Here is a 25,436-nt window from a genome sequence, read left to right as displayed (position 1 = left end):
TGCCAGCAGCAGTATTACACCTGTAACTATCACAGTTATTATTCCCGTCATAACAACCAGTCTGACAGCGTTTGAATCCAACAGTACATACAGCTGCTCCTGGTCCCTCTCTCCTCTCTCCCCATCTTCTCTCGCCTCAACCCAGCCGGTCGAGGCAGAAGGCCGTCCACCCTGAGTCCCGTTCTGTAGGAGGTTTCTTGCTGTCGAAAGGGAGTTTCTCCTCTCCCCTGTCAAGTGCTTGCTCACGATGGAACTGTTGCATTGCTCTCTATAGCGCTGTCAGGTCCTAACCTGACTCTGTAAAGTGCCTTGAGATAATTTATATCATGGTTTGGTGCTATATCAATAAAACTTCATTGAATTAAAATGTTAATTCTCATTTTTTTAATCAGTGGATAAAAAGGTGTAAAGTGTAAAGAAAATCGATACCTCTGAGCAGACATGAGTGGTGTGACGGTTCTCATCTGACTCTCTTCAAGAAGGCAAATACACGTACCTCCCATAAAATGTAAAACAATTGTCTTACATTTGTGAGCTTTCTTTTCACTTAAGTCCAAATTTTCCCTCGTAGCAGTTAAATAAATACGAGCCCTTTGGGAGAAAAGGGGAGAATAAAAAGATCCCAGAAGAATCAAGGTCTGAACAAAAGCCCTACTTCCTGAGGACCCCTGACAAAAATTAGAAAGTATTTACATTCAGTATTTGAATATTTTTAGAGTCTGCATTCAACATTTAGGTTGAACACGTTGTACAATACATATATAATCCACTGACTCTGGCAGTCTTTTTTTTTTTTTGGACCTCTAGGAAATAATTGTCTGGACACCAGCACTGTCCAATATGAGTGTGCCAGCACTGATACTGACATAACACTGTCCGTGTGTGTGTGTGTGTGTGTGGCCGCCAGAGGAAAGCCACTGTGTGAACCCTTTCGAAATCATTGATGTCAGACCTGCTATTCTAACCACGCTGACACTCACAGGCCCGTCACAGCCATGGAGGCTTTTGAACCTTTACACATGACCACATATGACAGGGTGGATTAGCGGGAGATATCAGTCTCCTGCAACCAACTGGTTGCCTAGTGTGTCTAACAACATCCATGTGACAGGATGCACTGAGCCCCTGTTCAGTCACTCCTGAGCATCAGCTAAAAAGTGTAAATCTAAATGTATAATAAGCACCTTGGCTTTCTGTTCTTTAAAAGCACATTTTCAAAGCTGTTCCCCACTCCTCCTCGGAATTTACCTCGAGGTGATGCTAACACGGTTAGTGCTTGGTTGAGGTCTGACAAAAAGGTGACATTGTCAGTGAAATGTGGGAGACGTTAGCTGAAGTGAGGAGAGGAGAGGGGGAAAGGAGGGGCGACACATTCTCCGACAGATCAGATATTCTCGAGAAATCCATACAGAGAAGAAGAGAACATTCCGAACAGTTTAGGATTAGTTTTTTATATAACTGCACTCTGAATGTAAGGCAGTCTACGATCTACAGAGGATGAAATGTTGAGCAAATCTAATGCTAACAGAATTAGCAATTACAAAAGTCTGTTCACGGCATGCCCTCCCGACCTGTTGCTGCACCTCCATCCCATCCTGAAGGGAAAAGATGGAGTTTTTACTTTTCGGTACCGCTCCTACATGGAGGAGTTTGTGTCCCGTGAATAATGTCACTGTACCCGCTCTGTCCGCACTGATGCCCTCACGGGGCCAGTGACGGTGGTGGTGTCGTCTGCAAACCTCACAATCAAGTTCTCTCCATGTCTGTGAATGCAGTCGCGGTGTACAGCGTGAACAGGAGGGGGCTGAGCGCACAACCCTGGGGGGGGCCGCTGTTGTGGAGGAGGTGTGGCTGCCAATCCGGGCTGCCTGGGGTCTTTTTGTTAGGAAGTCCAATATCCATGAAATCAAAAATATAAATTGAATAATCTATCAGAATATCTTTTGAGCTACGTTTAGCTACTGTCAGTGAAACCTAACATTTCCTGCACAGGTATTTGACATTACAGTGCTGCCAGCAGCTAAACGGGCGTAATCCCTCCCTGCTATGGCAGGCTTTTAGAGTGAAATTGCTGCAGGAAGTTTCATTGACGGTAGCGTGACAGTTATTGAAAAAACTGCGGTGTACAGTGGAAGTGAAAGGAAATCGTTTGTGAACGAGAGGAGTGTTTCTGTTAAAAATAGAAAGTCAGAGCAGCAAAGTGGTGAGTGTGACATAACTCTGCTGATATAGTGGCGGAATAAGGGTTGTGACGAGAGGACATTATGCTACGTTTACCATGTTTGCCATCAGAGTGAAGCTAATTCCAAGCCCCTAGATGTTTCTACCCAGCCTTTCTTAGCAGCCAATCAACCCGCTAACTCGACTGTTAGTGGAATGCCTTTACTTGGGACTGCGCAGTATTGAAGGGTGCTTAAATGGCTGCATGGCTTTTATGTCTCAGATAAAGCCCGCTGCTGATCGTTCAGGTACACTCCTCAAGGTATTTCTGTATCCAGCTGTAATCCCTCACGATAACTGGTTGTGATTACACTTGGAGCAAAAAGAGATCATAGAGCAGTCTAATTCAGTTGATGAGATATCAAGTATCTCTGTGTCCTCAAAAGACTTCTCTCAGCTGTACTTAAGAGACTGCATCAGCCTGCTGTTATGTAATCAAGTTAGCATTAAAGCTTAAGTGAGTTTGGATGTAGAGTGACAACTTTTTTCTCCTGTGGGACAAAATGAAAAGAGCAAAATAGAAGGAATCGAAGAAAGGCAGAAATGAAAAGGGCATGAATGGAGACAGGAGGCAAATATGAAATCATCAGCAGGGATGACAGGTGACAGAGACGGAGAGAGGGCGATGGAAGAATAGAGAAAGACGGGAAGTGGGCAGGTCCGGCAGTTCGCTCAATGCAGTGTAGGACGGATGGGAAGTGATAGAGAGCGAGTGGGGTGGAACAAGGTAAACCAGAGGGATGACAGAGAGGGCACTACACATGCACACACAGACAGGGAGGTGGCGGGGGAGGCTGGGCACAAGCAGCTAGAAGGGAGGGGGAGAGAGTGGAATAAACAGAGCAGCCATTCCTCCCGGCAGCCAGTCTGAGGCAGGCAGCGAGCCACTGTTGCCGCCGATATCTCAGCTGATAGCACCAGCTCGACGTTCTGCTGGACTCGACTGCGCTTTGCTGGGACTGACTTGAGCAGCCAGTTCACTGGGAGGTTGGCTCAGCGTGGTGGTTTTGGCCAGGCATTTAAGGACCTCCTCTTAGAGTTTTAGAGCTCAACGAAAGCAGCTGCTAGCCCCACACTTCTCTACTCCTGAAGGAGTGGAACCACTGTTACACCGCTCAGCTGGAGCAACAACAAACCAGGCTGAATGGGATACGTGTACTGACTCAAGTGGACTGCTCGGAGGCTGAAACAGCAGAGCAAGTGCTGCGGGGCTATATTCTCTTCTTCTGATAATCCTGGAAAGGGAGCATCATGCATATCTTACAGCCATACTGCATCAACAGGTTGGCGTGTTTACGTGAATATATTTCTGTGTCTATTTCTGTGTGTTGACAGTGGGCGTGTGCCACTGCTGGTATCTACGTCCCGTACCGCATGTTTACAACAGATAAAATGTTGGGTAAAGAAAGTGCAGTTGAGAAGGGCTGAGCTGTCTTTCAGTTTGTATTATTGTCCTCGCCGTTTCGACACACACTTACTAGTCTGGAGTTTCATACAGTGGTCCTCAAATTGGATTTCCAATGATTATCACATTATAGTACTTTCATCTAATAAAAAGTTTGGACTTATTACATAAAACAAATAATCCAATTATTCACATGATTCTCGAAAGACTTTTTATTAAGTAATTAGTAGGGAAACTCCCTCAAACTAGTACGTTATGTTCATTTGGTGAGATTTCTGAGATTTCACATGGTGCCTGGTCAGTGCGGTCGGAGGGTCTGTAGCCTGACAATCAGCTGATGGAAACGTGCCCCTTTTCTGTTTGTTTCCTGCAACTTAGTGCTTCTATAAACCAACCAACAACTCACTAACTAAACACACCATTTTTTATTTTTTTTTTGGAGCTCCCACCCCACCACGGCATCTTTCATCTGATGATCTTTCAGCTGATGGCCTCAGGATGGAGCTATAGACTGGATCCTGTGTCTGTCTTTGAAACTGCAGCATTTGTTGGAACCGGTCCCGCCGTAGTGTATTTATAGCTACTAGCTTTTATGTAATTATAGCACCATTCATATAACCCAATTTTGACACTGTCAGATTCTGCAGACAGGGGCTTTAAAGCTGCACTAATCAATATCTCCAATAATAATGATAGATCAAGTAACTGTGTAATGTGAAAGGTGACGAGTTGGGTGGTTGTTTGTACTTTTACCCTCTACAAAAGCAAAGAAAAACCAAGAATAAACATGTAAGAAATAGATCAAACCGTGCAGTCATTTGCTCTGATGAAAACCGCAAACGTTAGCATGTTTGGCAAAGTAGCCGACTACCTAGAGTAGTAACCCTGGAAACATTAAAAAGTCAGCATGACATGGCGTGTGCTGCCAACTCATGAAGCTTACATTAGCTTAATTAGCTAGTTAGAGCTGATAAAATCTCGTAGAGATAATTAGCTTTTCAGCCAACAAAACTGAAGGTCACTGGCTAGAAGAGAGAAGCCTGTTTTTGTCTCCCTCTGTCTGAAATCAAAGAACTATTGTTTCAAAATTATTATGATTTAATACTTATTATGATTTGAGTAATTCCCTCATGTTGTAGAGGCAGAGCTGTCGGCACCGACACAAGTGCCGTAAAAAGACGTTTATTGTGGACTTAGTTTGTTTTTAATAAATGCAGAAACGATATTGTAGGTTTTTCTGTTATAGTTGCTCACCACACAGAGATCTCCAACCGGTGTAGATTTAGTTTCCCACCGTGTTACTTGCCTGACCATGTGCACAGCAATAAAATTAATATGTTTGCTCGACTGTGAAGAGCTGCAAGAACCGAGAAAGAGACGTCAGATGATTTCTTTTCTTTTTTCCCCCTTTTTTTTTGTATGGAAGAGAAAAGTGGATTTGACAGCCAGTGAGAGGGAAGGAGGGGAGTGAGGGATGGGAGCAGTGTTACCTAATACTGCTGATGGAAGTTTAGAGAGGAGGGGAGAGAGAGAGAGAGAGAGAGGGTGGAGGAGAGGAAAAACAGAAATGACCGGGAGGAAAGAAGGAAAATTTAGGGAGCAGAAAGAAAGAAATGGGAAGTAACCAAAGTTGGAGGGACAGAGAGAGAGAGAGAGAGAGAGAGAGATTCTATGGAGGAGAGAGGGGAAATGGGACTGGGAGGGGGGTGTAGCAAACAGCCAGACATGGGGGTAGAGAGGACAATAATCCAAATCTGCTGCCAGGAGCAAATGCAGACTCCATCCTGTGAGAGTGAGAAAAGAGGAAGGATAGAGAATATTAAAAAGAGACAGGGAGTGGGAAAGAGATGAGTGAAGGAATTATCTATAATCTGGAGTAAGTGTGTATTCTACATATGTGCAGACATGCGCGTACGTGTGCGTACCCACATATCAGCACATACGATGTAGGTAGATTCATCCGTCGTTTCTTCTGCATATTCCATACAGACACTGAAAGGACAAGGTGAATTAGTCTTTAAAAAAACATTTTAAAACTGAATATGGGATTTAAAAAATAGGATTTTTTGGATATGTAAAAAGCAAAAATGATTTCACAAAGAAGAGATCATATGGACGGAGAAGACTGCTCAGACATCCCTCCAGTCAAGCTGCGTAGAGGTAGCCCCTCTTCAGCCAAGCAAACTTAAACCGTGCATACATGCCAGCAGCAAGTCCACGAGCCACCTGACACATGTCCCTTCATTTTCAGCACAGGACATTTCCTCTTTTGGTTTTTGTTTTTTTGTTTTTGGTTATTATCCAAAAGTTGGCTGCAGTTGAACTTCGGCCTGAGACTGTCCGTAAGCAGTCACACACCAGCCATTAATGGTTCCAACACTACTGTTGACGTCAGCAATTACCTGACTCGATTTAGCCAATCCGCACACAGTCAGTGTATCACATCGTTGGCAGAGTTTTAGAAACAAGAACGGAGTCTCTGCCGCCATGCTAGCCGGTGTTAACCGAGGTAAAAGCTCACAATGATAATGTTAGCTTGTAGATGTTGAGCAGGTATAATGTTTACCGTGTACATTGTGTTAGTTTAGCGTATTAGCACGTTAACCTATGCTAATTAGCACTAAACACCCACGAAAGTTTGTGCAAAATTTCACTCGATCCATCCGATAGCCGTCAAGACATTTAGATAAAAATAGGAATAAAAATGTCAAGCTTATGATGGCACCAGAGGAACAGTCAGAGGATCCCCAAAGCCAGTAGGGTACAGTGTATCATCTGCCATCCCTAGAACCATGCAGCACATGGGTCCAAACATGCAAAAAGTCAATCAACAGAGAGTTTATGAATGAAAATTGTGTCAATTGTCAAACAAAGGTGCCGAATGTGATGATTTGCAGCTTTTTTCCGTCCGTCTCTTATCATCGTAAGTTGAACACGATTGGGTTGTCGAGTTTTGGTCCAAAAAAACATAAAAGCAAGAAATTTGAAGGTGTCTTTCACTTCTTGTGGAATAAACCTTAAATTTTAAATTTCTTTTCATTCAAAAAAAAAATTCCCTTTCTTCCTCTCCCCCTCTCCCCTCTCCCAGGTGGCCAGATGTGCCAAAGAGAAAGAGGAAGAACAGCCAGTGTTCGGTGAAGAGTATGTCTGGTAAGGATTTATCGTCTCTGCCTTCGCCTCTCGCTGTTTTTGTCACCTCCAAAAAAATAAGTGAACACAGTTCAGAACAGGTTTCTTTTCAGATGTTCAGTCTTTTGATGTGCTGGAGGATTTGGCCAGTGTTCAGTGAAGCCCATCACTCTGCAGCTGGCTCCCCTGGGCAAACATGTTTTCTTAAGTGATGTACTAGATGTCCCAGACTCGAACACAAAGCTCTGTTACATTTGTATTTTTCCACACTTCTCGAAGCTAAACGTAGGCTTAAACCTCGGTGAAAATCTTAACAGCGTACGACGGAGCATTAGACATCAAGTGAAACGCATATATAATGATAGTGACCGTGGACAAAGTGCCGAAGAAAGCGAGTGTCTTGTCCTCTTTTTAAGTTCTGTGAATTATACTGAAGAATGCTCTAAAGAGCAAGAAGTCGTTCGCAAAGATTGAACCTACATCTGGCCTTTGGTTTTGTTTTTTCTGGGCTTGTGTTATCATCATTGTTTTTAAAGTGTTTTTAAATAATCGCCAGTCGCAGTTGACACATAAAATTTGCAACAAGAAGCATGCAGCTATTCAAACAGGTGAAATGATAAGAAATTGGCCAAAATGAAAAAATTCTGCTAGAGGATGTACATCACAGAAAAGACCTAATAAGGGAAATTTAGTATCACATTATGGAAAATATTTTTAAAAAAATTAAAACCAATCAAGCAAATAAAAAAGTGAAATATAATACGCATCGCTTTTTATATTTACTTGAATGAGTAGTAATTAGTTTTTTATTGTAGTATGGGAAATCGCAATTAAAAACTATATGTTCAGTTATCAAAGGCTAAAAAAATGATTATCCTTTTAACAACTGCTGTCATTTAATGTTGACACAGCAAATACATAAAAAAAAGGAAATACATACCATGATGAGAGTTGTATTTCACTCTGTCTGATTGGTTTGGATGTAGGCATTTTAAATCTTCACTAATACGTTCACGTGATTATAACAGTAGTCGAAAGTGCATCTGAAGTTAATAACTTCCAAAAAGAAGCTCCCCATGGTATATTTGCCTCTGACCGCATACTGCAGCCATCTGAGACCCTAGCAAGCTACACTTCAGCAACTTCAGACACCATTTTATAAATGGTCTATATTATTACATTAGCATGGAGGAATAAACGTGGAGCATTTTTACTTTTATCTTTCACTGGGGTCTGAAAATTCCACTTTTAACAGCTTGATAAATATAGCCGCAGATTTTAAGTAAAAATGAATTAAGTTTTGCAGTCAGGAGCTCTCAGATGTCTGGCTCAGCACTTTGGATCTACTTTTTCCGTGGCCTCAGGTGTAGGAGAAAATCCACTCAGTAAATCCCCTCCCCTGAAATGCTCTCTTGCTTTCCAAAAACCTCCAAGGCCTGGGCCAAACTTTGTGCGTCACGCGTGCATGACGGTCGCGGCACGTCGTGGTTTTCATTTTGGCAGCCATTTTAACAGGGTGGAGCCGCCACACAGCAAAAGTAGAGACAGTGAAGAGATCGGTTGATAGTCGTGTTGGCATCATACCAGCAACATTAGGTAAAACTGACACCTTTCACTATAGTTTCGGCGTCTATCTGATTATGTCACAGACACACACACCACCCAACCATTACACAGATGCGGTGGCTGAATGGTGTAGAGTCTGTCAAGTTAACAGAAGTTAACAGAACATTAGGTAAAGGGCAGTAGGTCTCCAGTGCCCCTCCCTCTCTCTCTCTCTCTCTCTCTCTGAACGAGGGTAAACAAAAATCAAGTGACTGCTTTCTGGTTACAACCCTTCACTTTTTGGACCGCTCATCACCGATGGCCATTATCAAAGGCAGGCTCACTGTAGAAGGACAGGGCTGGCAGCAGCAACGCTGCAGCAGCAGCAGCAGCAGTTCAGCGAGGCAGCCGTCAGGCACAGGTGAGGTAGGCGGTGCGGTCCAGGCATAAGCATGTGTGTGTAATGCAAGCAACTGTGATGGGGGATTGGATCGTGTGTACAGAGTATTGTGAGTGTGAGTTAAAAGGATCTAGAGGCAAACGGAAACCTTTTACTTCTCAGGGGGAATAAAAAAGCAAATAAAAATTCCTGATGAAATTCATATTTCATGAATCCTGGGAACGTGACTCTAAACCTCATGAGCCGTGTGGGTAGAAGAGACTGCCAGTCCTTTATATGTTCCATCCTGTATCACACTGTCTTGGGGCCCTATGCACAGGAGCTTCATTGAGGCCCCTGTGATAACACTCAGCCTCCTCCTCCCTCTCCTCCTTCACTCCTCCTTCCCTTCTCCTACTCATCACTACCACTCTTGCTCTCTTCCTCTCCGGCCCCACTCATCTCCACCCTCCTTCATCACCCTTACTTCATCATACTTCCCCACTGGCCCTTCCTCGATCGCACTCGTTGTTCACCCTTTGTTGTTGTTGTTGTTCACTCTTTGTCGTTCACCCCTCATTCCATCCTGTCTTCCTCTTCAACCTCCTCCTCCTCTCCTATAGCTCTTAGCGTCTCTGTTCCAGGGTACATCCCTAGCTACCTGGAGAAGGATGAGCCATGTGTGGTGTGCGGGGACAAGGCGACTGGCTACCACTACCGCTGCATCACCTGCGAGGGTTGCAAGGTACAGTAAAGCATCTCCCGCTTACTAAAATGATCACAAGAGGACACAGCCCCCCCCCCCATAGAACTTGTCCAGTTATAGTTTAGAAACTCTAACTGGCATGGCAGGCCTGTTAAGCTTTAGGTTTCTCCGCATGTTAAGCTTGTGTTGATGGGGCTGTTACTTCATATGTGAAGAGTTTGGATGATAGAGTTTTTTTTGCTCTAACGTGGGCTGTATTCGTTCACATGCCCGGTTAACTACCTTTCTGGATGCAGCAGTGAAAGAGCCCAGGGTTACTTCCAAGGCCAGAGGCATTTCAGACTACATTATTTTGTGGGTATACAGGTCACAGTTTTAAAAAAAAAAGGATTGTTCATGTTAGCACATCCACTGTGTAGTGTTTTCCCACAGTGTGATGATACGTCGTGATTGCTGTCAGAGTTAAGGCTAACGTTAGCAGCTTTGTCCTTCTCTGTGTTACATTTGATTAGATTTCCAGCAACCCTAGCCAAAGGTGTCAAGTTACATTCACATTACATTCCTGAAAGTCTTTCCTCTTTTAATGTTGGAACGGAAACATACTGATTAACAGTATGAACAATAAAGCACACAGTAAATCTAACCCCTTTATCTGAGAATGTAAGCTAAGCAGCTAAACGGGAAATAACAGATCTTACATTTTTCCTTCTCTTGTTTTTTTATACTAGTGCTAACTAGCTTCACAGGGGTCTCAATGTAAAACAAGTGGCTTGAAACATTACTAGTAAGCTGGAGACAGTTAGCTTAATTAGCTAGCTAGCTACAGAGCTCTGATTAAAATCATCACAAGCATGATCTTGAGTAAGTCTTTTTTTTCTCATTGACTTTTCTCATCTCCATCATTTAAAAAATATGACTCCAACTCAAAAGGACCGCTGGCATGATCATTTAAATCTGGAGCTTTATTTCTCTTGCTGTCCCAGAACCACCCTCTGAGCCTCAAATCTTATCAACACTGGCGTGCTATGGCTTTTTTAGTCACCTGTTGGAAGGAACAAATGTACTTCAATTTCAGCGAACATCAGTTCATGACGCCTTTCGCCTTTCACGTGACACACAACAAAATTCCCTGAGATGTTCATGCTCCAAGTCTGTTGTTTTTGCACAAATAATCAAAGCTGAAGACAAATGTGAAAAGCTGTTAAGTCGATCATAAACTTTATATTTAGTGGGTTGATAACCCTGTGAAGCTGCATAGGAAAATTCCAGATAAACTACTGGTAGTGCTGAAGATTAGAAGACTTAAGTTCTGACTGAAAAGCTGGCTGTGGATTTGACCTTAAGCAAGTTTTCCTGAAGCACTCACAGCATTGGCTCTGCAGGCTCTGACTGGATGTGGTAAATCTGGCTCTGGAATGACAGCAGACAGCCGCCCAGAAAGGAACCATTTGAAATTCAGCAATAGAAGCCGTGGCAAAATTAGATTGTAAATGCCTACAGTCAGCTGACTGAGTTGAAACAGGGTGCAGGCCTAAGAGAAGTAGCCTTCCTGACTGAACGTTTGCTAAGCTTCATGTATTGTTGTGGCTAACTTCATTTTCCTGGTTGAATTAACCAGTCAAAGGCTCCCACAACAGTCCTTTGTGTTCAGTAAAATGGAATTTGTGGGTTTGTAGTCATCGACCTTTATTTAATCAGGTATTCTAACTAAAGCGAAATGCCACTGTCACTTGGTTCAAGTCAGTTAGGGGGGACATTAAAGGTGCGTAGACAGTCTGTCGTTGTCGAAGGCTTCAACCAAGGTCAATGACGGTGCATTAAACTAGTCGTTTTTTACAAAACTCAAATCACTTGAGATCAACTCAAGAAAAGTATTTTTGGGTAACTTTCAGGTAATGTTTCGGCCTACTAATCTTGAACTTCTGATATCAGCAAACTTTTCCGTATTTGTTCTCTCAAGACCAAGTCTGATTAAGTGACCTGGCTCTCTGAGAATTGATTCAGTGTTCACCATATTTAGGAATAAGCACGTTTTGGATTGTGTTATTATACCCTTTGTCATACTCCAGTTAATTTGCATTTGCATGAAGTTGATGAAGAAGATGCAGAAACAGACAGTCATATCACAGCATTTCCTAATGATGTGACTCACTCAGTTGATCACAACTCACAGGTGCTTGTGTGTGAACATTTACAACAATCCCTGCAGTGTTGCCATGCGTGGAGAACACTTCTTGTTTTGTAACTTTGTAACTGCTTACAAATGTTTGTGTTATTTTCCATAGCCTTGTTGCTTTCAGGCAATTGCTTTGCTAACTGGTCACTCCCCAACCCATCCTAAACAAGTAAAGGTTATTAAATATCCTCGCGTGACTGAGCAGCATGACTTTTTTAAATTTTCTCGTTTCACTACTTCAAGGATACGGCTGGCGTTATGGTATATTTTTTCTCGTTGTCAACAAATCCCATAAAAAGATGAAAAATCAACGACTTTGTCTCTCAAAACTTTCTGACTGCCCTACCCTGTCTGTGACTCTCAGCCAAAACTCAATTGGCTGTGAAAAGCTCATTTTACTGAACTTACTCCATTGATATTGAAGCAAACAGGCGCCTGGGAAAAACATATTTGTCTTTCTAACAATCAGTGGTATGCACAGGAAAATTGCTGGTAACATGGTTAATTGTAAAACATGCAAAAATACTGGTACAACAGTGTTTATTATCATCTAGAAATGAAGGCATAAAGCAAAACGGAACATTATTTTCCTTTTAAAAATGAATGAACACTTAGCACATTGTACAGTAACGACCCGGCAGGAGGCTTCTTGAAGGCAGGTGTGGGTGTTGGTATCCGCTGATCAGAGGTCTATTATCCAGTGATTTGTGTCCTGCAGAGCAGCCTCTCCACAGTCTCTAAAAATGGCTTGAGCTATTCTCCTAACATCCTTCCTGTACTGGACATGAGGAACACTGAAATGCCGCTCTGGTGCTCAATAGCAGAAATAAACTTTGTGTTTTTCCCTTCAGGAGATACACAAAAGTACGTAAGTAGGTAAGTTTTATTGCACCGGTTTTATATTATTATTGTTGTTGTTTAGGGTGCTTTTTAGTTTTTATGGAATGGAGCAAATTTGGATTGGAGACTGACCAGTTAGCAAAAAAGTTTATCTTTCTTGCTGTGCAGTTTATTTTGTATGTATATATATATATATATATATATACTTCTCTGCTTAAATTCATGTCTTTGTAAACCACTTTAGCAGTGCGATTATAAACAAGCAGCTCCACAGTGGTCTCGTATGAAAGCAGTTACTGAGAGACGTTCAGTCATGCCATCACTTCATTATTTAACAATTCTTGGTAAGCAGGATCCTGCCATGCAATCACCAGACTGCCATGTGATGTGACCCATTTAATTCACTTGTTTTATGCTAATCAAAACCCAAGAACATTTAATTGGTGGATTAAATTTAGAGGATATGGAGTCTCAAATGGCCCTCAATCATTGAATGCTCTTTGTATACGCTCTAGGTTTTTATTTTCTTCCTCTACAATTTTGCTCCTTTTTCCTTCATTATTTTCCCCTCTCTTGTCTCCCTTCTTTACCCTTTCATCTCTTTCTCCATTTCCTTTCCTCTCTCCAGGGTTTCTTCCGCAGGACCATCCAGAAGAACCTCCATCCATCTTACTCCTGTAAATATGAAGGCTGCTGCATCATTGACAAGATCACCCGCAACCAGTGCCAGCTGTGCCGTTTTAAGAAGTGCATCTCTGTGGGCATGGCCATGGACTGTGAGTTATTACAAGTCCATGTATTCTTACCACTACTAGTATTTACAAAGTGATCCATGAGGTTAAGGCTGCCACTGTCATTATGTAACTGTTGAAAACGTATTTGAAGCAAAGAGCACAAACAATTTTTAGCTATGCTGGCAGTGGTTCTGTACAGCGCTTTGGTCCAGATGTTCATGATCCCCGAAGGATGAATCCTACTGACTTTGGTGAGCCCCTGACTTTTCTTTAGTGCTACCACAAGGTTGACCATTTTAGATTTTAGTAAAATGTCTTGACAACTATTGGATGGATTGACATGAAATGTGGTACGCACATCCACATTCCCCTCAAGAACTGGGATTGTACTTTTTGTTTCGTGCCAATTATCAAATGTTAGCATGCTGACATGTTAAACTAAGATGGTGAACATGGCAAACAGTACCTGCTAAACATTAGCCAGCTAGCATTATCTTTGTCAATGTGAGCATGCTGACATTAGCATTCAGCTCAAAGCACCACCTCGGCAGCCCAAGTACAGCCTCACAGAGCCGCTGACGTGGCCAATTAGTAAATGTCAGCATGCTAACGTGCTAAACTGAGATGGTAAACATGGTAAGACCTGCTTTATACCTGCTTAGCATTGTCAGCTTCTTAGCGTTGTCATTGTGAGCATGTTAGCATAATGACATTAGCATTTAGCTTAAAGCACTGCTGTGCCTAAATGCAGCGTCACAGAGCTGCTAACATGGCTGTGGAAGTTATATTCCCTGTATAAAAACTCAGAACCTGTGACACTTGTGACTTTTTAGATCAAAAATATTACTGGTAAAAATCTGTGCAACCTTGGCGGCAGAAGTAATATTGCAGCGTATTTACTAGTTTGTAGAAACAAAGCATTCAATGTCACACATGTGCCAAATTTGTTCGTATTATGTGTATTCACAGGTGAACCCACAGAGATTACTGCCCTGCCTTGTGGTCTTGTGGTTACGGAGATGAATAACATAGTTCACACACACATACTCACGAACATCAACTCATGTTGGGACTGATATTCATTTAGCAGTACATCTGCTCCTCTGGATAAAGGAAATGTTTTTTTTTTTTTTGATGAAAACACAAATACACAACATCTGGACCTCACTTCCAGCACAGTGCACTTAAATTATGTTGCCTGAATTTGATTTACTGTAGCGGCAGTAGTCCTTTAACTCTCTCTGCTGAAATTTTGTTGCAGTGGAGGCCTGCTAACGAATAAACAGATAAGTAGATGCCAAGCAAACGTTCACACACACCTTTTTGCATCCTGGCCAGCCAGTAGTTTTTCAGTGACCCCGCAGATCTCATCACAACCATGACTGCAGCCATCATGGAGTGACAGTTAAGAATACATTGTACACAAACAATAACAAAACATACGATACAACAAATGTTTTGTAAGATTTTTGTGTAGGTGTAGATCTATTCAGTACTGTTATAGGAACTCCAGTGATATTGTTGAACATCATGTAGGCTACCCATGTACACAGCTTTTGTACCACAGTTAAGCATTTTTTTCCCCCTGCCAATTCAAATAATAGTTCCCCACAGCCAAGCAAAGTCGTCATTATTCTTATTCTTATTCTTATTCTGTTTTGAAGGTCAACCAGCTTCAGTTCGGAGAATGATAAAAATCTAGTAACCTTTCTTTTAGATTCATCTGTTCTTCTGTTGTCATATTGGGACTAAAGTCACTGAAAGTTCAAGCAGAGTGATGACATTCAAATATTCTGATAGCAGAGCTCTGTGGTTAAAAGCACTCACTGAATTTAGCCATTTCAGCTAAGGTTGGTTATAATGGCCGAAATGTACACATAAAAAACAAAACCTGCTGTTAACAGTTTTTATTGAAAAGACGCCAACCTCCACTGTGGCCAACAGTTGAAGAGTTTCTCAGATAAATAATAACCACTCAGAGTCCCCTATCACAAATGGTTTTCCTAAAATTTCCAGCTGTTGTATATTTTTTGGCTCTGTGAATGGCAGTGTCAGTCGGTCCACCATTCTGGTCCAGCCTGAACCTCAGCAACTGCTCGATGGGTTGCCCTGAGATTTTGTGCAGACATTCATAGGTCTTTGGCTTAAAGTGAAATGTCTTGAAAACTGTTTGGTGGATAGCCATGGAACGTGCTACACACATTAATGTTCAGGAAATGTTGTAATAACTGCTAGTTACCTAATGTTAGCATGCTACCTCACTAATCTGCTGATGGTGAAGATAATAAAGATTATACCTGCCTGCATTGTCAGCATGTTAGCATTATCACTGTGAGCATGTGAGCATGCTGAAGTTAGCAAGTACAGCCTTACGGCACTGCTAACATGGCTGTAGACTCTTAGTCCTGTTACTGTTTTTTATATTGGCAACAAAAGACAGAGCAACATGGGGGAACTACATGAACACATTATCAAATTCAAGCATGTAATCTGCTTTCAGCACAGACAGAGGCCAAAACCAGACCAAAAAGAGCTATAAAAAAAAAAAGTAGAACAGAGGGATATAAGACATACGCAAAAAATAAAAAGCAAGTAGAAGAAAGACGGAAAAAAAGAGGGAAAAAAGTGATAAATGACCTGATAACCACTCCACTGTAGCGCCCCTGTATTAACTCAGCTAAATGTTCTCTCCCACCATCCTGCCTATCAGTGGTGTTAGACGAGACGAAGCGTGTGGCCAAGCGGCGTCTGATTGAAGAGAATCGAGAGAAAAGGAAGAGGGAGGAGATGGTGCGTACGCTGCAAGTGAGGCCAGAGCCCAACACCGCAGAGTGGGAGCTGATCAGGATGGCAACTGAGGCTCACCGGCACACCAATGCCCAGGGCTCCAGCTGGAAACAGAAGCGCAAGTTCCTGGTAAGCTTTTTGACGAGGTAGAGCCTTCAGGCAGAGAACTGCTAAATGCATAGTGAACAGAAATGTTTCACAAGAAAGTCAATAGCAGTGATATTTTCAGTTCAGGGGTGGTTACTTAGTGTTGTTTGCAGAGTTTTGCATCATGGTGCCCTGTATCTGTGTTTGCGGCATTTCATTTTAAAGAGCAACGGCCAATGTTGTAACTTCAGCACTTAGGCACATGGTATTCGGCTGAACTGTGACAACATAATGGGTGAAAACGTCACCATCAACAAGCGCATCTGGGTTTTTCCAAATCAGAACATAGCCTTTGGGTCAGGGGGACAGGGAAATGTACAGGGTTAGCATATCCAACCTGAAGAGAGATAGCAAGGATGCCAAATCGGCCTGCAAGCAGAGAATTGAGGACCACTTCACTAACGCTGACTCCCACTGTGTATAGTAAGGCATCCAGCACATCCCCAACTGCAAGAGCGATATCACCACACCAGCCGATGGCAACGCATCCCTAGCAGAGGAGCTAAATTGTTTCTTTGCTCATTTTGAGGTAAAAGGACATGGGATGGATTTACTCCCCACCAGCCTCCACTAGCCACACACTAACAGCGCAAACAGCAGACATGAGATGCGTGCCCAGGGCTCTGGATGCAAGGAAAGCTGCAGGCCCTGATGGAATACCAGGAAGGGTTCTCAGAAACTGTGCCAACCAACTTGCAGATGTTTTCACTATCATCTTCAGTCTGTCTCTGTCACAGGCCATTATCCTCCCTCGCCTCAAGTCAACCATTATTAATCACTACTGACCAGTCACACTTACACCCGTTATCATGAAGTGCTTTGAAAGGTTAATCTTAAAGAACATCAAAGGCTGTCTAGAACCCCCCCTCGATCAGCACCAGTTTGCATACGGGCCGAACAGATGCATCGCCACCGCTCTTCACATCACACTGACGCCCTTTGACAACCACAAACCCAAGCAAGGTTGTTGTTCATAGACTACAGCTCTGCCCTAAATACAAAAGTCCCCAACAGAATGGTCGCCAAACCAGCTGACCTAGGCCTCTCTCAGCCCATCTGCTGTTGGATTAAAGACTTCCCAACCAACTGACCCCAGACTGTCAAACTTGGGCCCCACTTCTCCCCCACCCTCACACTCAGCACTGGCGCCCTATAGGGGGCTGTGTACTGTAACCACTCCTTTATGCCCTCTATACCTATTATGTATGCCAGACCCCCCATAATCACCATTATAAAGTTTGCAGATGACACAGCTGTGGCACTAAACACCCAAAAAACAAAAGAATAATCAACTTCACGAGGAAAAGGGAGGATATAGCCCCCTGCTTTGTAAAATGGGGACAGCATGCTTTCCATGCTGTTCCCAATTTTAAATTCCTGGGAACCTTCATTTCTGAGGGCCTCTCCTGGACCACATACACCACTGTGGTAGTCAAGAATGCCCAAGAGGCCCTATTTCCTGATTATTTGCAAGAAACACAACCTATCTGCGCAGCTGCTGGTGTCTTTCCACGGCTGCTCTATTGGAAGTGTACTGGTGTGTTGCATCTCTGTGTGGTAAGGCCAACTTTTCTGCAAAAGGACGTGTGCAGTCTTCAGAGAGTGATCAACACCGCCCAGAAGATCATCGGCTCCCTGACGCCTTCACTGAAGAACATTTTCACCTCTCGGTGCCTTCGCAGAGCAACCAATATACTCAGAGACTCATCCCAGCCTGGACGCCACATGCTTGCCCTTCCGCCCTCCCTCCAGCAAGAGCTGCAGGGCTGTAAAATCTCGCCCCTTATACCAGAGCTGTGCTGTAAAAGATTCAGGCTAATTGCTCTGATTTTGGCCTGCTGCATTGCAATGTATACATCATAATATTTGCATAGCTACACTTAGATACTGGAAACTAAAGCACTGGGATGGAAAACTCTACATCAGGTTCAACTCCTCACTATCTTTTGATCTTTTGCACAAAGTATGGCCTCTAACTAATCCACAAAAACATTTTTAAATAAACCTTAACCAAGAAAAGTAATAAATTAAGTCATATATTCATTAACAGGCAGCTAAATCTTAAACTCTAAACGCTAAATCTCACTTGTTGAATCTGTCATTCACATTTTTATTAATTGTTTACAGTATCCAGGCAATGGTTCATTCCTTCTTTTATGTAGTTAACTATTCTAAAATATTCGGCCTACAGCATGTTGAAAGTTGTTTCCTCTTCAAAAATCAAGCCAAAGCATGAAAGAGAGTGACTTCTTTTCATTATCAAAAGAAACCGTTTTGACAGCACTCCTTTTCATCAGCAACTCACTCTGTGGCCTCCCATGTGACCAGTGCACGTGCAGACACGCGTCTACACTGCCGATGGTTACCTTGAGACAAAGGTCAGGTGACGGTTACCAGGCAACCATTCCATGAAGGCAGAGACAGGTTTGCAGTTGAGTACATTTTTTGAAGGTCTGTTAAAAAATGGCTTGGGGGGAAGGCCAGTCCAAGGTGAACAAATGAGAGAAGAAGGCCCAAAAGAAAAGAAAACATCCCATATTTGGGAGCAGGTGACAAAGCAGGCAAGGCAGTCAGAGAATAGATACTGTCCGTTGTTACGGTCACTCCACTGCTTAACACTTTGGTTTGGCTTTGATCCACTGAAACCAAACTTTGATTTACATCATCTGCGAGTGCTGAACGGTCAGTATTTTAAACCTCCACTCCTGCAAGTCGACACTAGAGACCTCACTTGGATTTTTTTTAAACAATGTGACGTGACTGTCTGATTCCACTATTTGTAGTATTTTAACATGACTGCAGCCAAGATAGGTTTGTAAATTCTTGTCCATTATCATGTAAATTTCACGGGTGTTTTTGTACTTAATTAAGTTCCTTTTCCTTCATCCTAATATCCCGCTGATGACCCCCAAGTTTCCCTCTAGTGATTAATAAAGTCTCTCTATCATTGTGTTGCTTAAAGCTGTTTCCTGCCTGGTATAGCTCTCAAGTTCCTATTTTATCAAAACAGGATAGGGATCAGCTGTATAAACCTGTGCACAGTTGGCAACATTCTCGCAGAGAAAAGAAGAAGCTGTTATAAGCAGCGCTAAAAGACAGATCAGCATGAGTTTTATAAACCTGCGTTAGTATTGATATCCACCTAAACTGATTTCATTTGCCCACATTGTTCTGCGACCTGACTCATCTAATTATCTTTACATTACCCTGTTAAACTCATATGATGTCCTCTTCAAATAAAAGCAAGAATTTTAACCTCTAATGTACTCTGGTCTTCTGACTACTATCTGTACTGTCTTTTATGGGCTAGTGGTACTTAAATTGGTTCCAGCCTGTTGCCACACGAGTCTCCACATGGCACAGGTCTGTATTTTGTGCTCTGTGAACCTTTGAATAGTGTCTTTCAAATTTCGGCTTTTTCCTCTCTTAGTCATTGCTTCAACACAGCAACATCTGTTATGTCAAGTGTCTTACAACTTTCTTTCACAAAATGCATCCAACCTCATTGGAAGACCTGTTAAATGTAGAGGAAGTCAGCTAAAATCACAGGTCATTGCCTTCATTCATCAAACTTGCTCAAGTATTAGCATTTCCTTCTGACATTTAACCAATGAATGGTTCCATTACCAGTGTGATTTCTTGTTTCTAGTCAGATGATATCGGCCAGGGTCCTATGGTTCCCACCTCTGACGGCGATAAAGTGGACCTTGAAGCCTTCAGCGAGTTCACCAAGATCATGACCCCCGCCATAACGCGTGTCGTCGACTTTGCCAAGAAATTGCCCATGTTCTCAGAGGTAGGTTCAGTGTGTGTGTGTGTGTGTGTGTGTGTGTGTGTGTGTGTGTGTGTGTGTGTGTGTGTGTGTTTGTGTGTGTTTAAATCTGTAACACTCTGTTATACCACTCACTCACATATTTGTGGATTCCAGTCTCTCATCAGTGTCAGTAAAAGGTAGTTTAAAAATATATGGAGTCTTTCATCCAGAGTGCTTCATAGTAATAGAAGTGCTTACATTTTTGTCATGAGTTGCCTGGTGGGCACTCAGTCCTAAAGCTTGCACTGCTGTGTCCTGTATGAAAATCACGATTTTCTCTGCACCATTGCATTTTATTCAGGAATGACATAACAAATGTCAGAAATTTAACAACTGACCATTCGGTAGACCCCTCCTAAACAGCTATTGTGCAGTCATAGCTTAGCACCTGTAACTACGCAGGAAAGGCTTGTCAGTCTTGGGACCTCTCCACTTGACGCAGTGTGTGTGGCTGTTGTAAGAGAGATACGTGGTATCTAAAGAGTTTTGAAGGGTGGTGTCTTTTCTTAGCCTTTCCAAAAACAAGATATTAAATTCAAAAATAAATTACTTTAAAGCTGTCGGAAGTGGGAAGCATAGGACCCAAAGTTAACAAAAAATTGAAAATTAAAAAAGCAAATTAAAATATTAATATTGCTGCCTTTATGTGCTCTGGCATTAGCTTCAGTTGTTAACGAGGAGCGCATCATTAACTCTACTCTCTAGCTCTCTATATTTTTCTAAAAGTCCTATTCATGATAGCACAGCCGCTATGTACTATTCCCCTACTGTGTGCTAGCATGCCTGGATGCTACTATATCAGACTGTGGGGCAGCATCAGTAGCTAGGCCCTGCTCTTTGTTTGGTTTTGGGAAGTTAACACCCCAGATCTCTTAACCGAGGTAATAGTCCTTCACTACCACACTGGTTAGTCCTCATCCTAAAAGCCCTTTCTCTTTTTAACGTTAACATACTGTTTGAAAATACGGACGATAAAGCATATAAATACTGTGCAACCTCTCTCTCGTGAACCATGTTAACCTACCAACGAGCTTGTTACCTTAACCGAGCTCTGCTGTTTGGGTAATTACTTTGCAGTTTGTCCTGATACTTCGCAGCTGTCATTACACCAAAGACTAATCAACCCCTTCCCCCATCCCTACTCACCCTCGCTCGCTCTCTGTCTCTCTGGATGCTGCGATGACTCACCACTCACTGATATTGCTCTGCTCTCTACCCTCACCTGCATTTCCACCTAACAGAGTGCAGTCATCATGTATATTGTAGGGGCTTCCCGGTTACATAAAGTGTTGCAGGTAATACTTGATAACCCTTTCTCTGCAAGGAAGCACTCCAAGATAATTATGTTGGGGGTTGAAGCTATGATACCAAATCTCACTATGCCTGTCAACTGTAGAGTTTTCCGTAGTCTTAGTTCTTTAGCAGTTTAGCCTTTTGCCAGTAGCTATGTCCACGATTTCATATACGACAGACTAAATATCCCGGGAACGCTGCATGCTAGAGACTCGTGCTCTTTCTCATTTCGGGGTATACTTCTGTTAGTACACTTCCATGTAGTACACTGTGTAAGCTATGTACTTGCTTGCGTAGTACGTGAATTTCAGTTGGGCAGTGTTGTCTCAAATCGAACTCGCCCATTGCGCACAGCTAAATTAACCCAATAAACATACGGCTCCTACTCCACATCAGTACAGTGGTACTTAGTGAGAAAAACACTTTGTGTAGACAGGTATAACTTAAATTTGTATGGCGCGGTGTTTGCCGTTGCAACAGTCGCAAAAGCTGCAGCTTCCTCGGCCCCCATTTTACCAAGTTTGGAAATAGGTTGGTGGTCCCTCCCCTTCTACTATGTAGCCAAGATGGTGCCCATTGAGGGTGAGAAGTGTCCAGCGTTGCACACTCAACTTTTTGACCATTATGATTACACCAGAGTACACTAGATGACTGTTAGCGTGAGCGTTCAAAGTAGCAAGTGTAAGTACGGAAGAACACGAAATTTGACACATTTGCCGTTCCAAAGAGGGCCATGTCGTTAGCATGGTTATTAACCGTCCACTGGCAATCCAATGATGCCTTAGGTTGAAGCTGTCGACCAATCAGAAGTGCTGTCTCTGACTGGGCAGCTCTGATCTCAAACGCATTGCACATTGGAATAATATGAGATTGACCCCATTCTCCAATCTATAGATCTGCACTATTAGGACTGAGAATGAAAAAAAGGTAAATATTTTTGTTGGTTAGAATGTTCATTTTTTCCCCCCCTGATTGCCAGGACCCGGGACAACAATTTTCAAAAGCCAAAAACCTTGTTCTTAATTATTTCTCTGTGTGATTTGAATAAAGTTCCGTCAGATTCAATTTCCATTTTATTTTTTCCTTTGTGACAGCACTGCAGCATACATATTCTGATAGCCCACGTTGTCCTGAAAAAGATGTATATAACTTGATTATGCATTACAGGGTTGCAGTTATATACAAGCATTATTTCAGAAGGAGACCAGTCGAACCAAAACAGGAAAAGATGGCTTAGACCCTGGAGGTTTATTAATGTAATGTTTCCATATTTCACCAGTCATCACAACAGACAATCAGTAAAAGTTATTATTATGATTTAGCCAGTTGGTGTGCAGCACAACAAGCTATAAATGCAAATTAACAGAAACATATTCTCCCTTATAAAGTTGTTACGGCTAAGAGGTTAGCACACAGTTGCCTGTTTACACATCCAGCAACATTATCTTTTGGTCTTTGCTAACTTTCTGAGGGAAATCTCTGGCTCTTTACCTGGAAATGTTCCACTATGTTCACCGTCTAGTCGCTAACTTTGTCTGTCTGTGTTTTGGTGCTGGGCAGGTCGTGGACAGTGGCTTTATAAGCGTTTTTTCACAGGAAACAGCTGCCTGGTGCTGCTGGAAGCGAGCACTTGCTAAGAGAGAAGTTCGTGGTCCATAAAACCAAAACAATGGGCTAAAAGACGCTAAAACACTCTGTAGCTGAGCGGAACTGCAAAGTCGGATGATAATTCTTTGTGGGTTCGTAACCATGAGCGACCCCCTTCACATTAAACGTAGTCATTTGATGCATTTTTAATATCGATTAGTGCAGCTTTAATAACTGCAAGATATTTTTAACACATAGAAATATGTTGCCATCTATAACATTACCTTAATTGGTTTAAGCATTCACATCAGTTATTATTATGACTGCACGATTATATGCCATAACCTGCTTTATATTTTTGTCAGTCATTTTGGAAAACTAGTTGACACCTGTTTTCGAGCTGTGGCGATCTTTTAGAATGATTTTTTTTTATATGTTCGTGACATTTCCTGTCGTCTTACTTCCTGGTGACCTCACATCATGTTATGGTGTTTCCCAGCTGCCTTGTGAAGACCAGATCATCTTGCTGAAGGGCTGCTGCATGGAGATCATGTCGCTGCGCGCTGCTGTACGCTACGATCCAGACAGCGAGACGCTGACGCTAAACGGCGAGATGGCGGTGAAACGTGAGCAGCTGAAAAACGGCGGGTTGGGCGTGGTGTCGGACGCCATCTTTGATTTGGGCAAGAGCCTGGCTCAGTTTAACCTGGATGACTCGGAGGTTGCACTTATGCAGGCCGTGCTGCTCATGAGCTCAGGTGAGGAATAAGTAATGTTATCATAATGCTGCGTGTAAAGACTTCTGATGTGTAAAGATATGTGGCTTTAATATTCAAACTGATTTCATTTTACGAATCATATTGCTACAACTTATCGTGTTATGACGTGTAATATTAGAAGTTTTAAATTAAGTATTTTATTTTTGCCTTTCTCATCTCACTTCTTTACAGGAGAGGTTTCCTCTATCTTGAATAAAGGATACAGGCAAAAGCAGAGTAAAATATTCCCTAACTGGCGCATAAATAATACAACAAGCGAAGGCTTTGCTGCTTCTGGATGCAGATCAATTGGCTGGCTCATAGAATTCACTTTTTACCTTCTCACATAAACATGCTTTGTAGTGCAACAAAATTTGTCTTTTCTGTACAACGATGTCTCAAGTTCTGTCAGTACAAGGCGCCGTATGTCTTCCTACATTAAAGGGAAAGTCCCCTAGTTTTACACATTCAGATCATTTTACCAGTCCTGTTGACTGCTCAGCCTGCGACAGCAGATTTTTAATTTCTTTCAAGAAATTAAAAATCATCGCATCGAATTTCATTCTACTTTTAAGGTTTTGCGGAAATTAGCTGATTAATTCTCATTTTCAAAAATTACAATTATTTTCTAATTATTGGTTGATTATTACTACAATGAAAGCCAATACTCACAAAATGTGCTTAAATTCAAGGTATAAAATTGGTGTTTATATATATATATATATATATATATATAAACACTAATATTATATTATTATTATTATTATTATTATTATATATTATTGGTTAATAAATTACAAGTTGTTGTTTTTTTTGTTTTGTTTTTTTTTTTGGAGCCTGCCACTGGATAAACTACTAGTGTATATTCTATTCTTTTGGAACTGGGTTATTTATAGCTATAGGATTCAAACTGATTACATTCACTTTATTACTTTGACCATGTTTAACAGATTGTGATAGAAAGTGGCAAATATCAACGTTAAACATTAACAATCCAGACAATTGTATTTGTGTCGGTGTGATGAAAAGTATTCATAGTCTGTCTATCCTAAACTGTCTGAATGAGAATGATCCTGTCTAATCTGCCTTTAATCCTGTCACTGCACAACACAAATTCCTGGACAAGTCACATAAACGGTACATGGACAGACAATAATGGGTAAGATCTGAAAAACTCAAATTTCATCACCAGGCAAGGGAAGGACATAGACCAGATCACACACAAGTGAGTGGCAGGTAAATCAGGCAGTCAGAAAAACACACATCTTGTGAATACTCCTATAAGAATTACTGGGGATTAGAGATTTTTGTAGGTCCACAAGTCCAGCTGGGTCCAAATTATTTTCAGTGTAATCAGGTCCGAGTAGGGCTTTGTTCTATTGCTGCTGCTGTGGGTCAGTGTCACTGGACTTGGAAAGGGATCCAAGTGAACTCGAAATCAGCTTTTTGACTGCGGCTACTCATTTACTGACACACTGCTGCCAGGGTTCTCTCTGTAATTGGGTGTGTTTGGGTCAGCTGCATTGTCGATCAGGTGTTTGGATTTTGCCTTCTTATCCCTTTTGGATCGCGTTCCTCTTGTTTTTTTTAAATCAAGCGACACACATCAGGTTTGGATAGATGTTCCACGACGTCCATGTTAGACCCGTGAGGACCTTTAATAGGCATCGGGTCCAAAGTCCCATCCAGGCATTTTTTTTTTAATGGATTGGTATCAGCTAACTAAAGCCAGATATATTTACCTACCTTCATTTATTGCAACTTATTGCAACCCATATAAGACAACTCTTCAGCCAAATTACAGAAAGCCATGTTTTTAGCTGCCCCGTGGCTTAGTGGTAAAGACGCTGACTGTTGTCAAGTTTCCATCCAAACTCAGCACAAATTTTAACCAAATTTACAGAAAATTGGTAAAA

The 25,436-nt window shown here is 42.1% G+C and overlaps 1 protein-coding gene across 8 annotated transcripts in view; it reads left to right on the top strand.

The window, feature by feature from the left end:
- LOC120788380 (thyroid hormone receptor alpha) overlaps positions 1–25,436 on the top strand; it is a 117,278-nt gene that overhangs the window by 83,129 nt on the left and 8,713 nt on the right. For 5 of the 8 annotated variants that reach the window (XR_005707230.1, XM_040124163.1, XM_040124165.1 and 2 more), the window contains 6 exons: positions 6,714–6,775; positions 9,302–9,423; positions 13,029–13,176; positions 15,845–16,050; positions 19,718–19,864; positions 23,262–23,520. Coding sequence is in view for 7 of the 8 variants with exons in the window: in XM_040124163.1 (XP_039980097.1) it covers positions 6,714–6,775; positions 9,302–9,423; positions 13,029–13,176; positions 15,845–16,050; positions 19,718–19,864; positions 23,262–23,520 (944 nt within the window). In the remaining variant the exon portion in view is untranslated. Of the gene's footprint in view, positions 1–3,054; positions 3,504–6,713; positions 6,776–9,301; positions 9,424–13,028; positions 13,177–15,844; positions 16,051–19,717; positions 19,865–23,261; positions 23,521–25,436 lie in introns of those variants that run through there. The other 3 variants (XM_040124170.1, XM_040124169.1, XM_040124167.1) reach the window with 3 other exon arrangements.

Source organism: Xiphias gladius, chromosome 3 (genome assembly GCF_016859285.1).
Source record: "Xiphias gladius isolate SHS-SW01 ecotype Sanya breed wild chromosome 3, ASM1685928v1, whole genome shotgun sequence".
NCBI lineage: Eukaryota > Metazoa > Chordata > Actinopteri > Istiophoriformes > Xiphiidae > Xiphias > Xiphias gladius.
The sequence above is the reverse complement of the archived record's forward strand: the minus strand, read 5'-3'. Positions and strand labels throughout refer to the sequence as shown.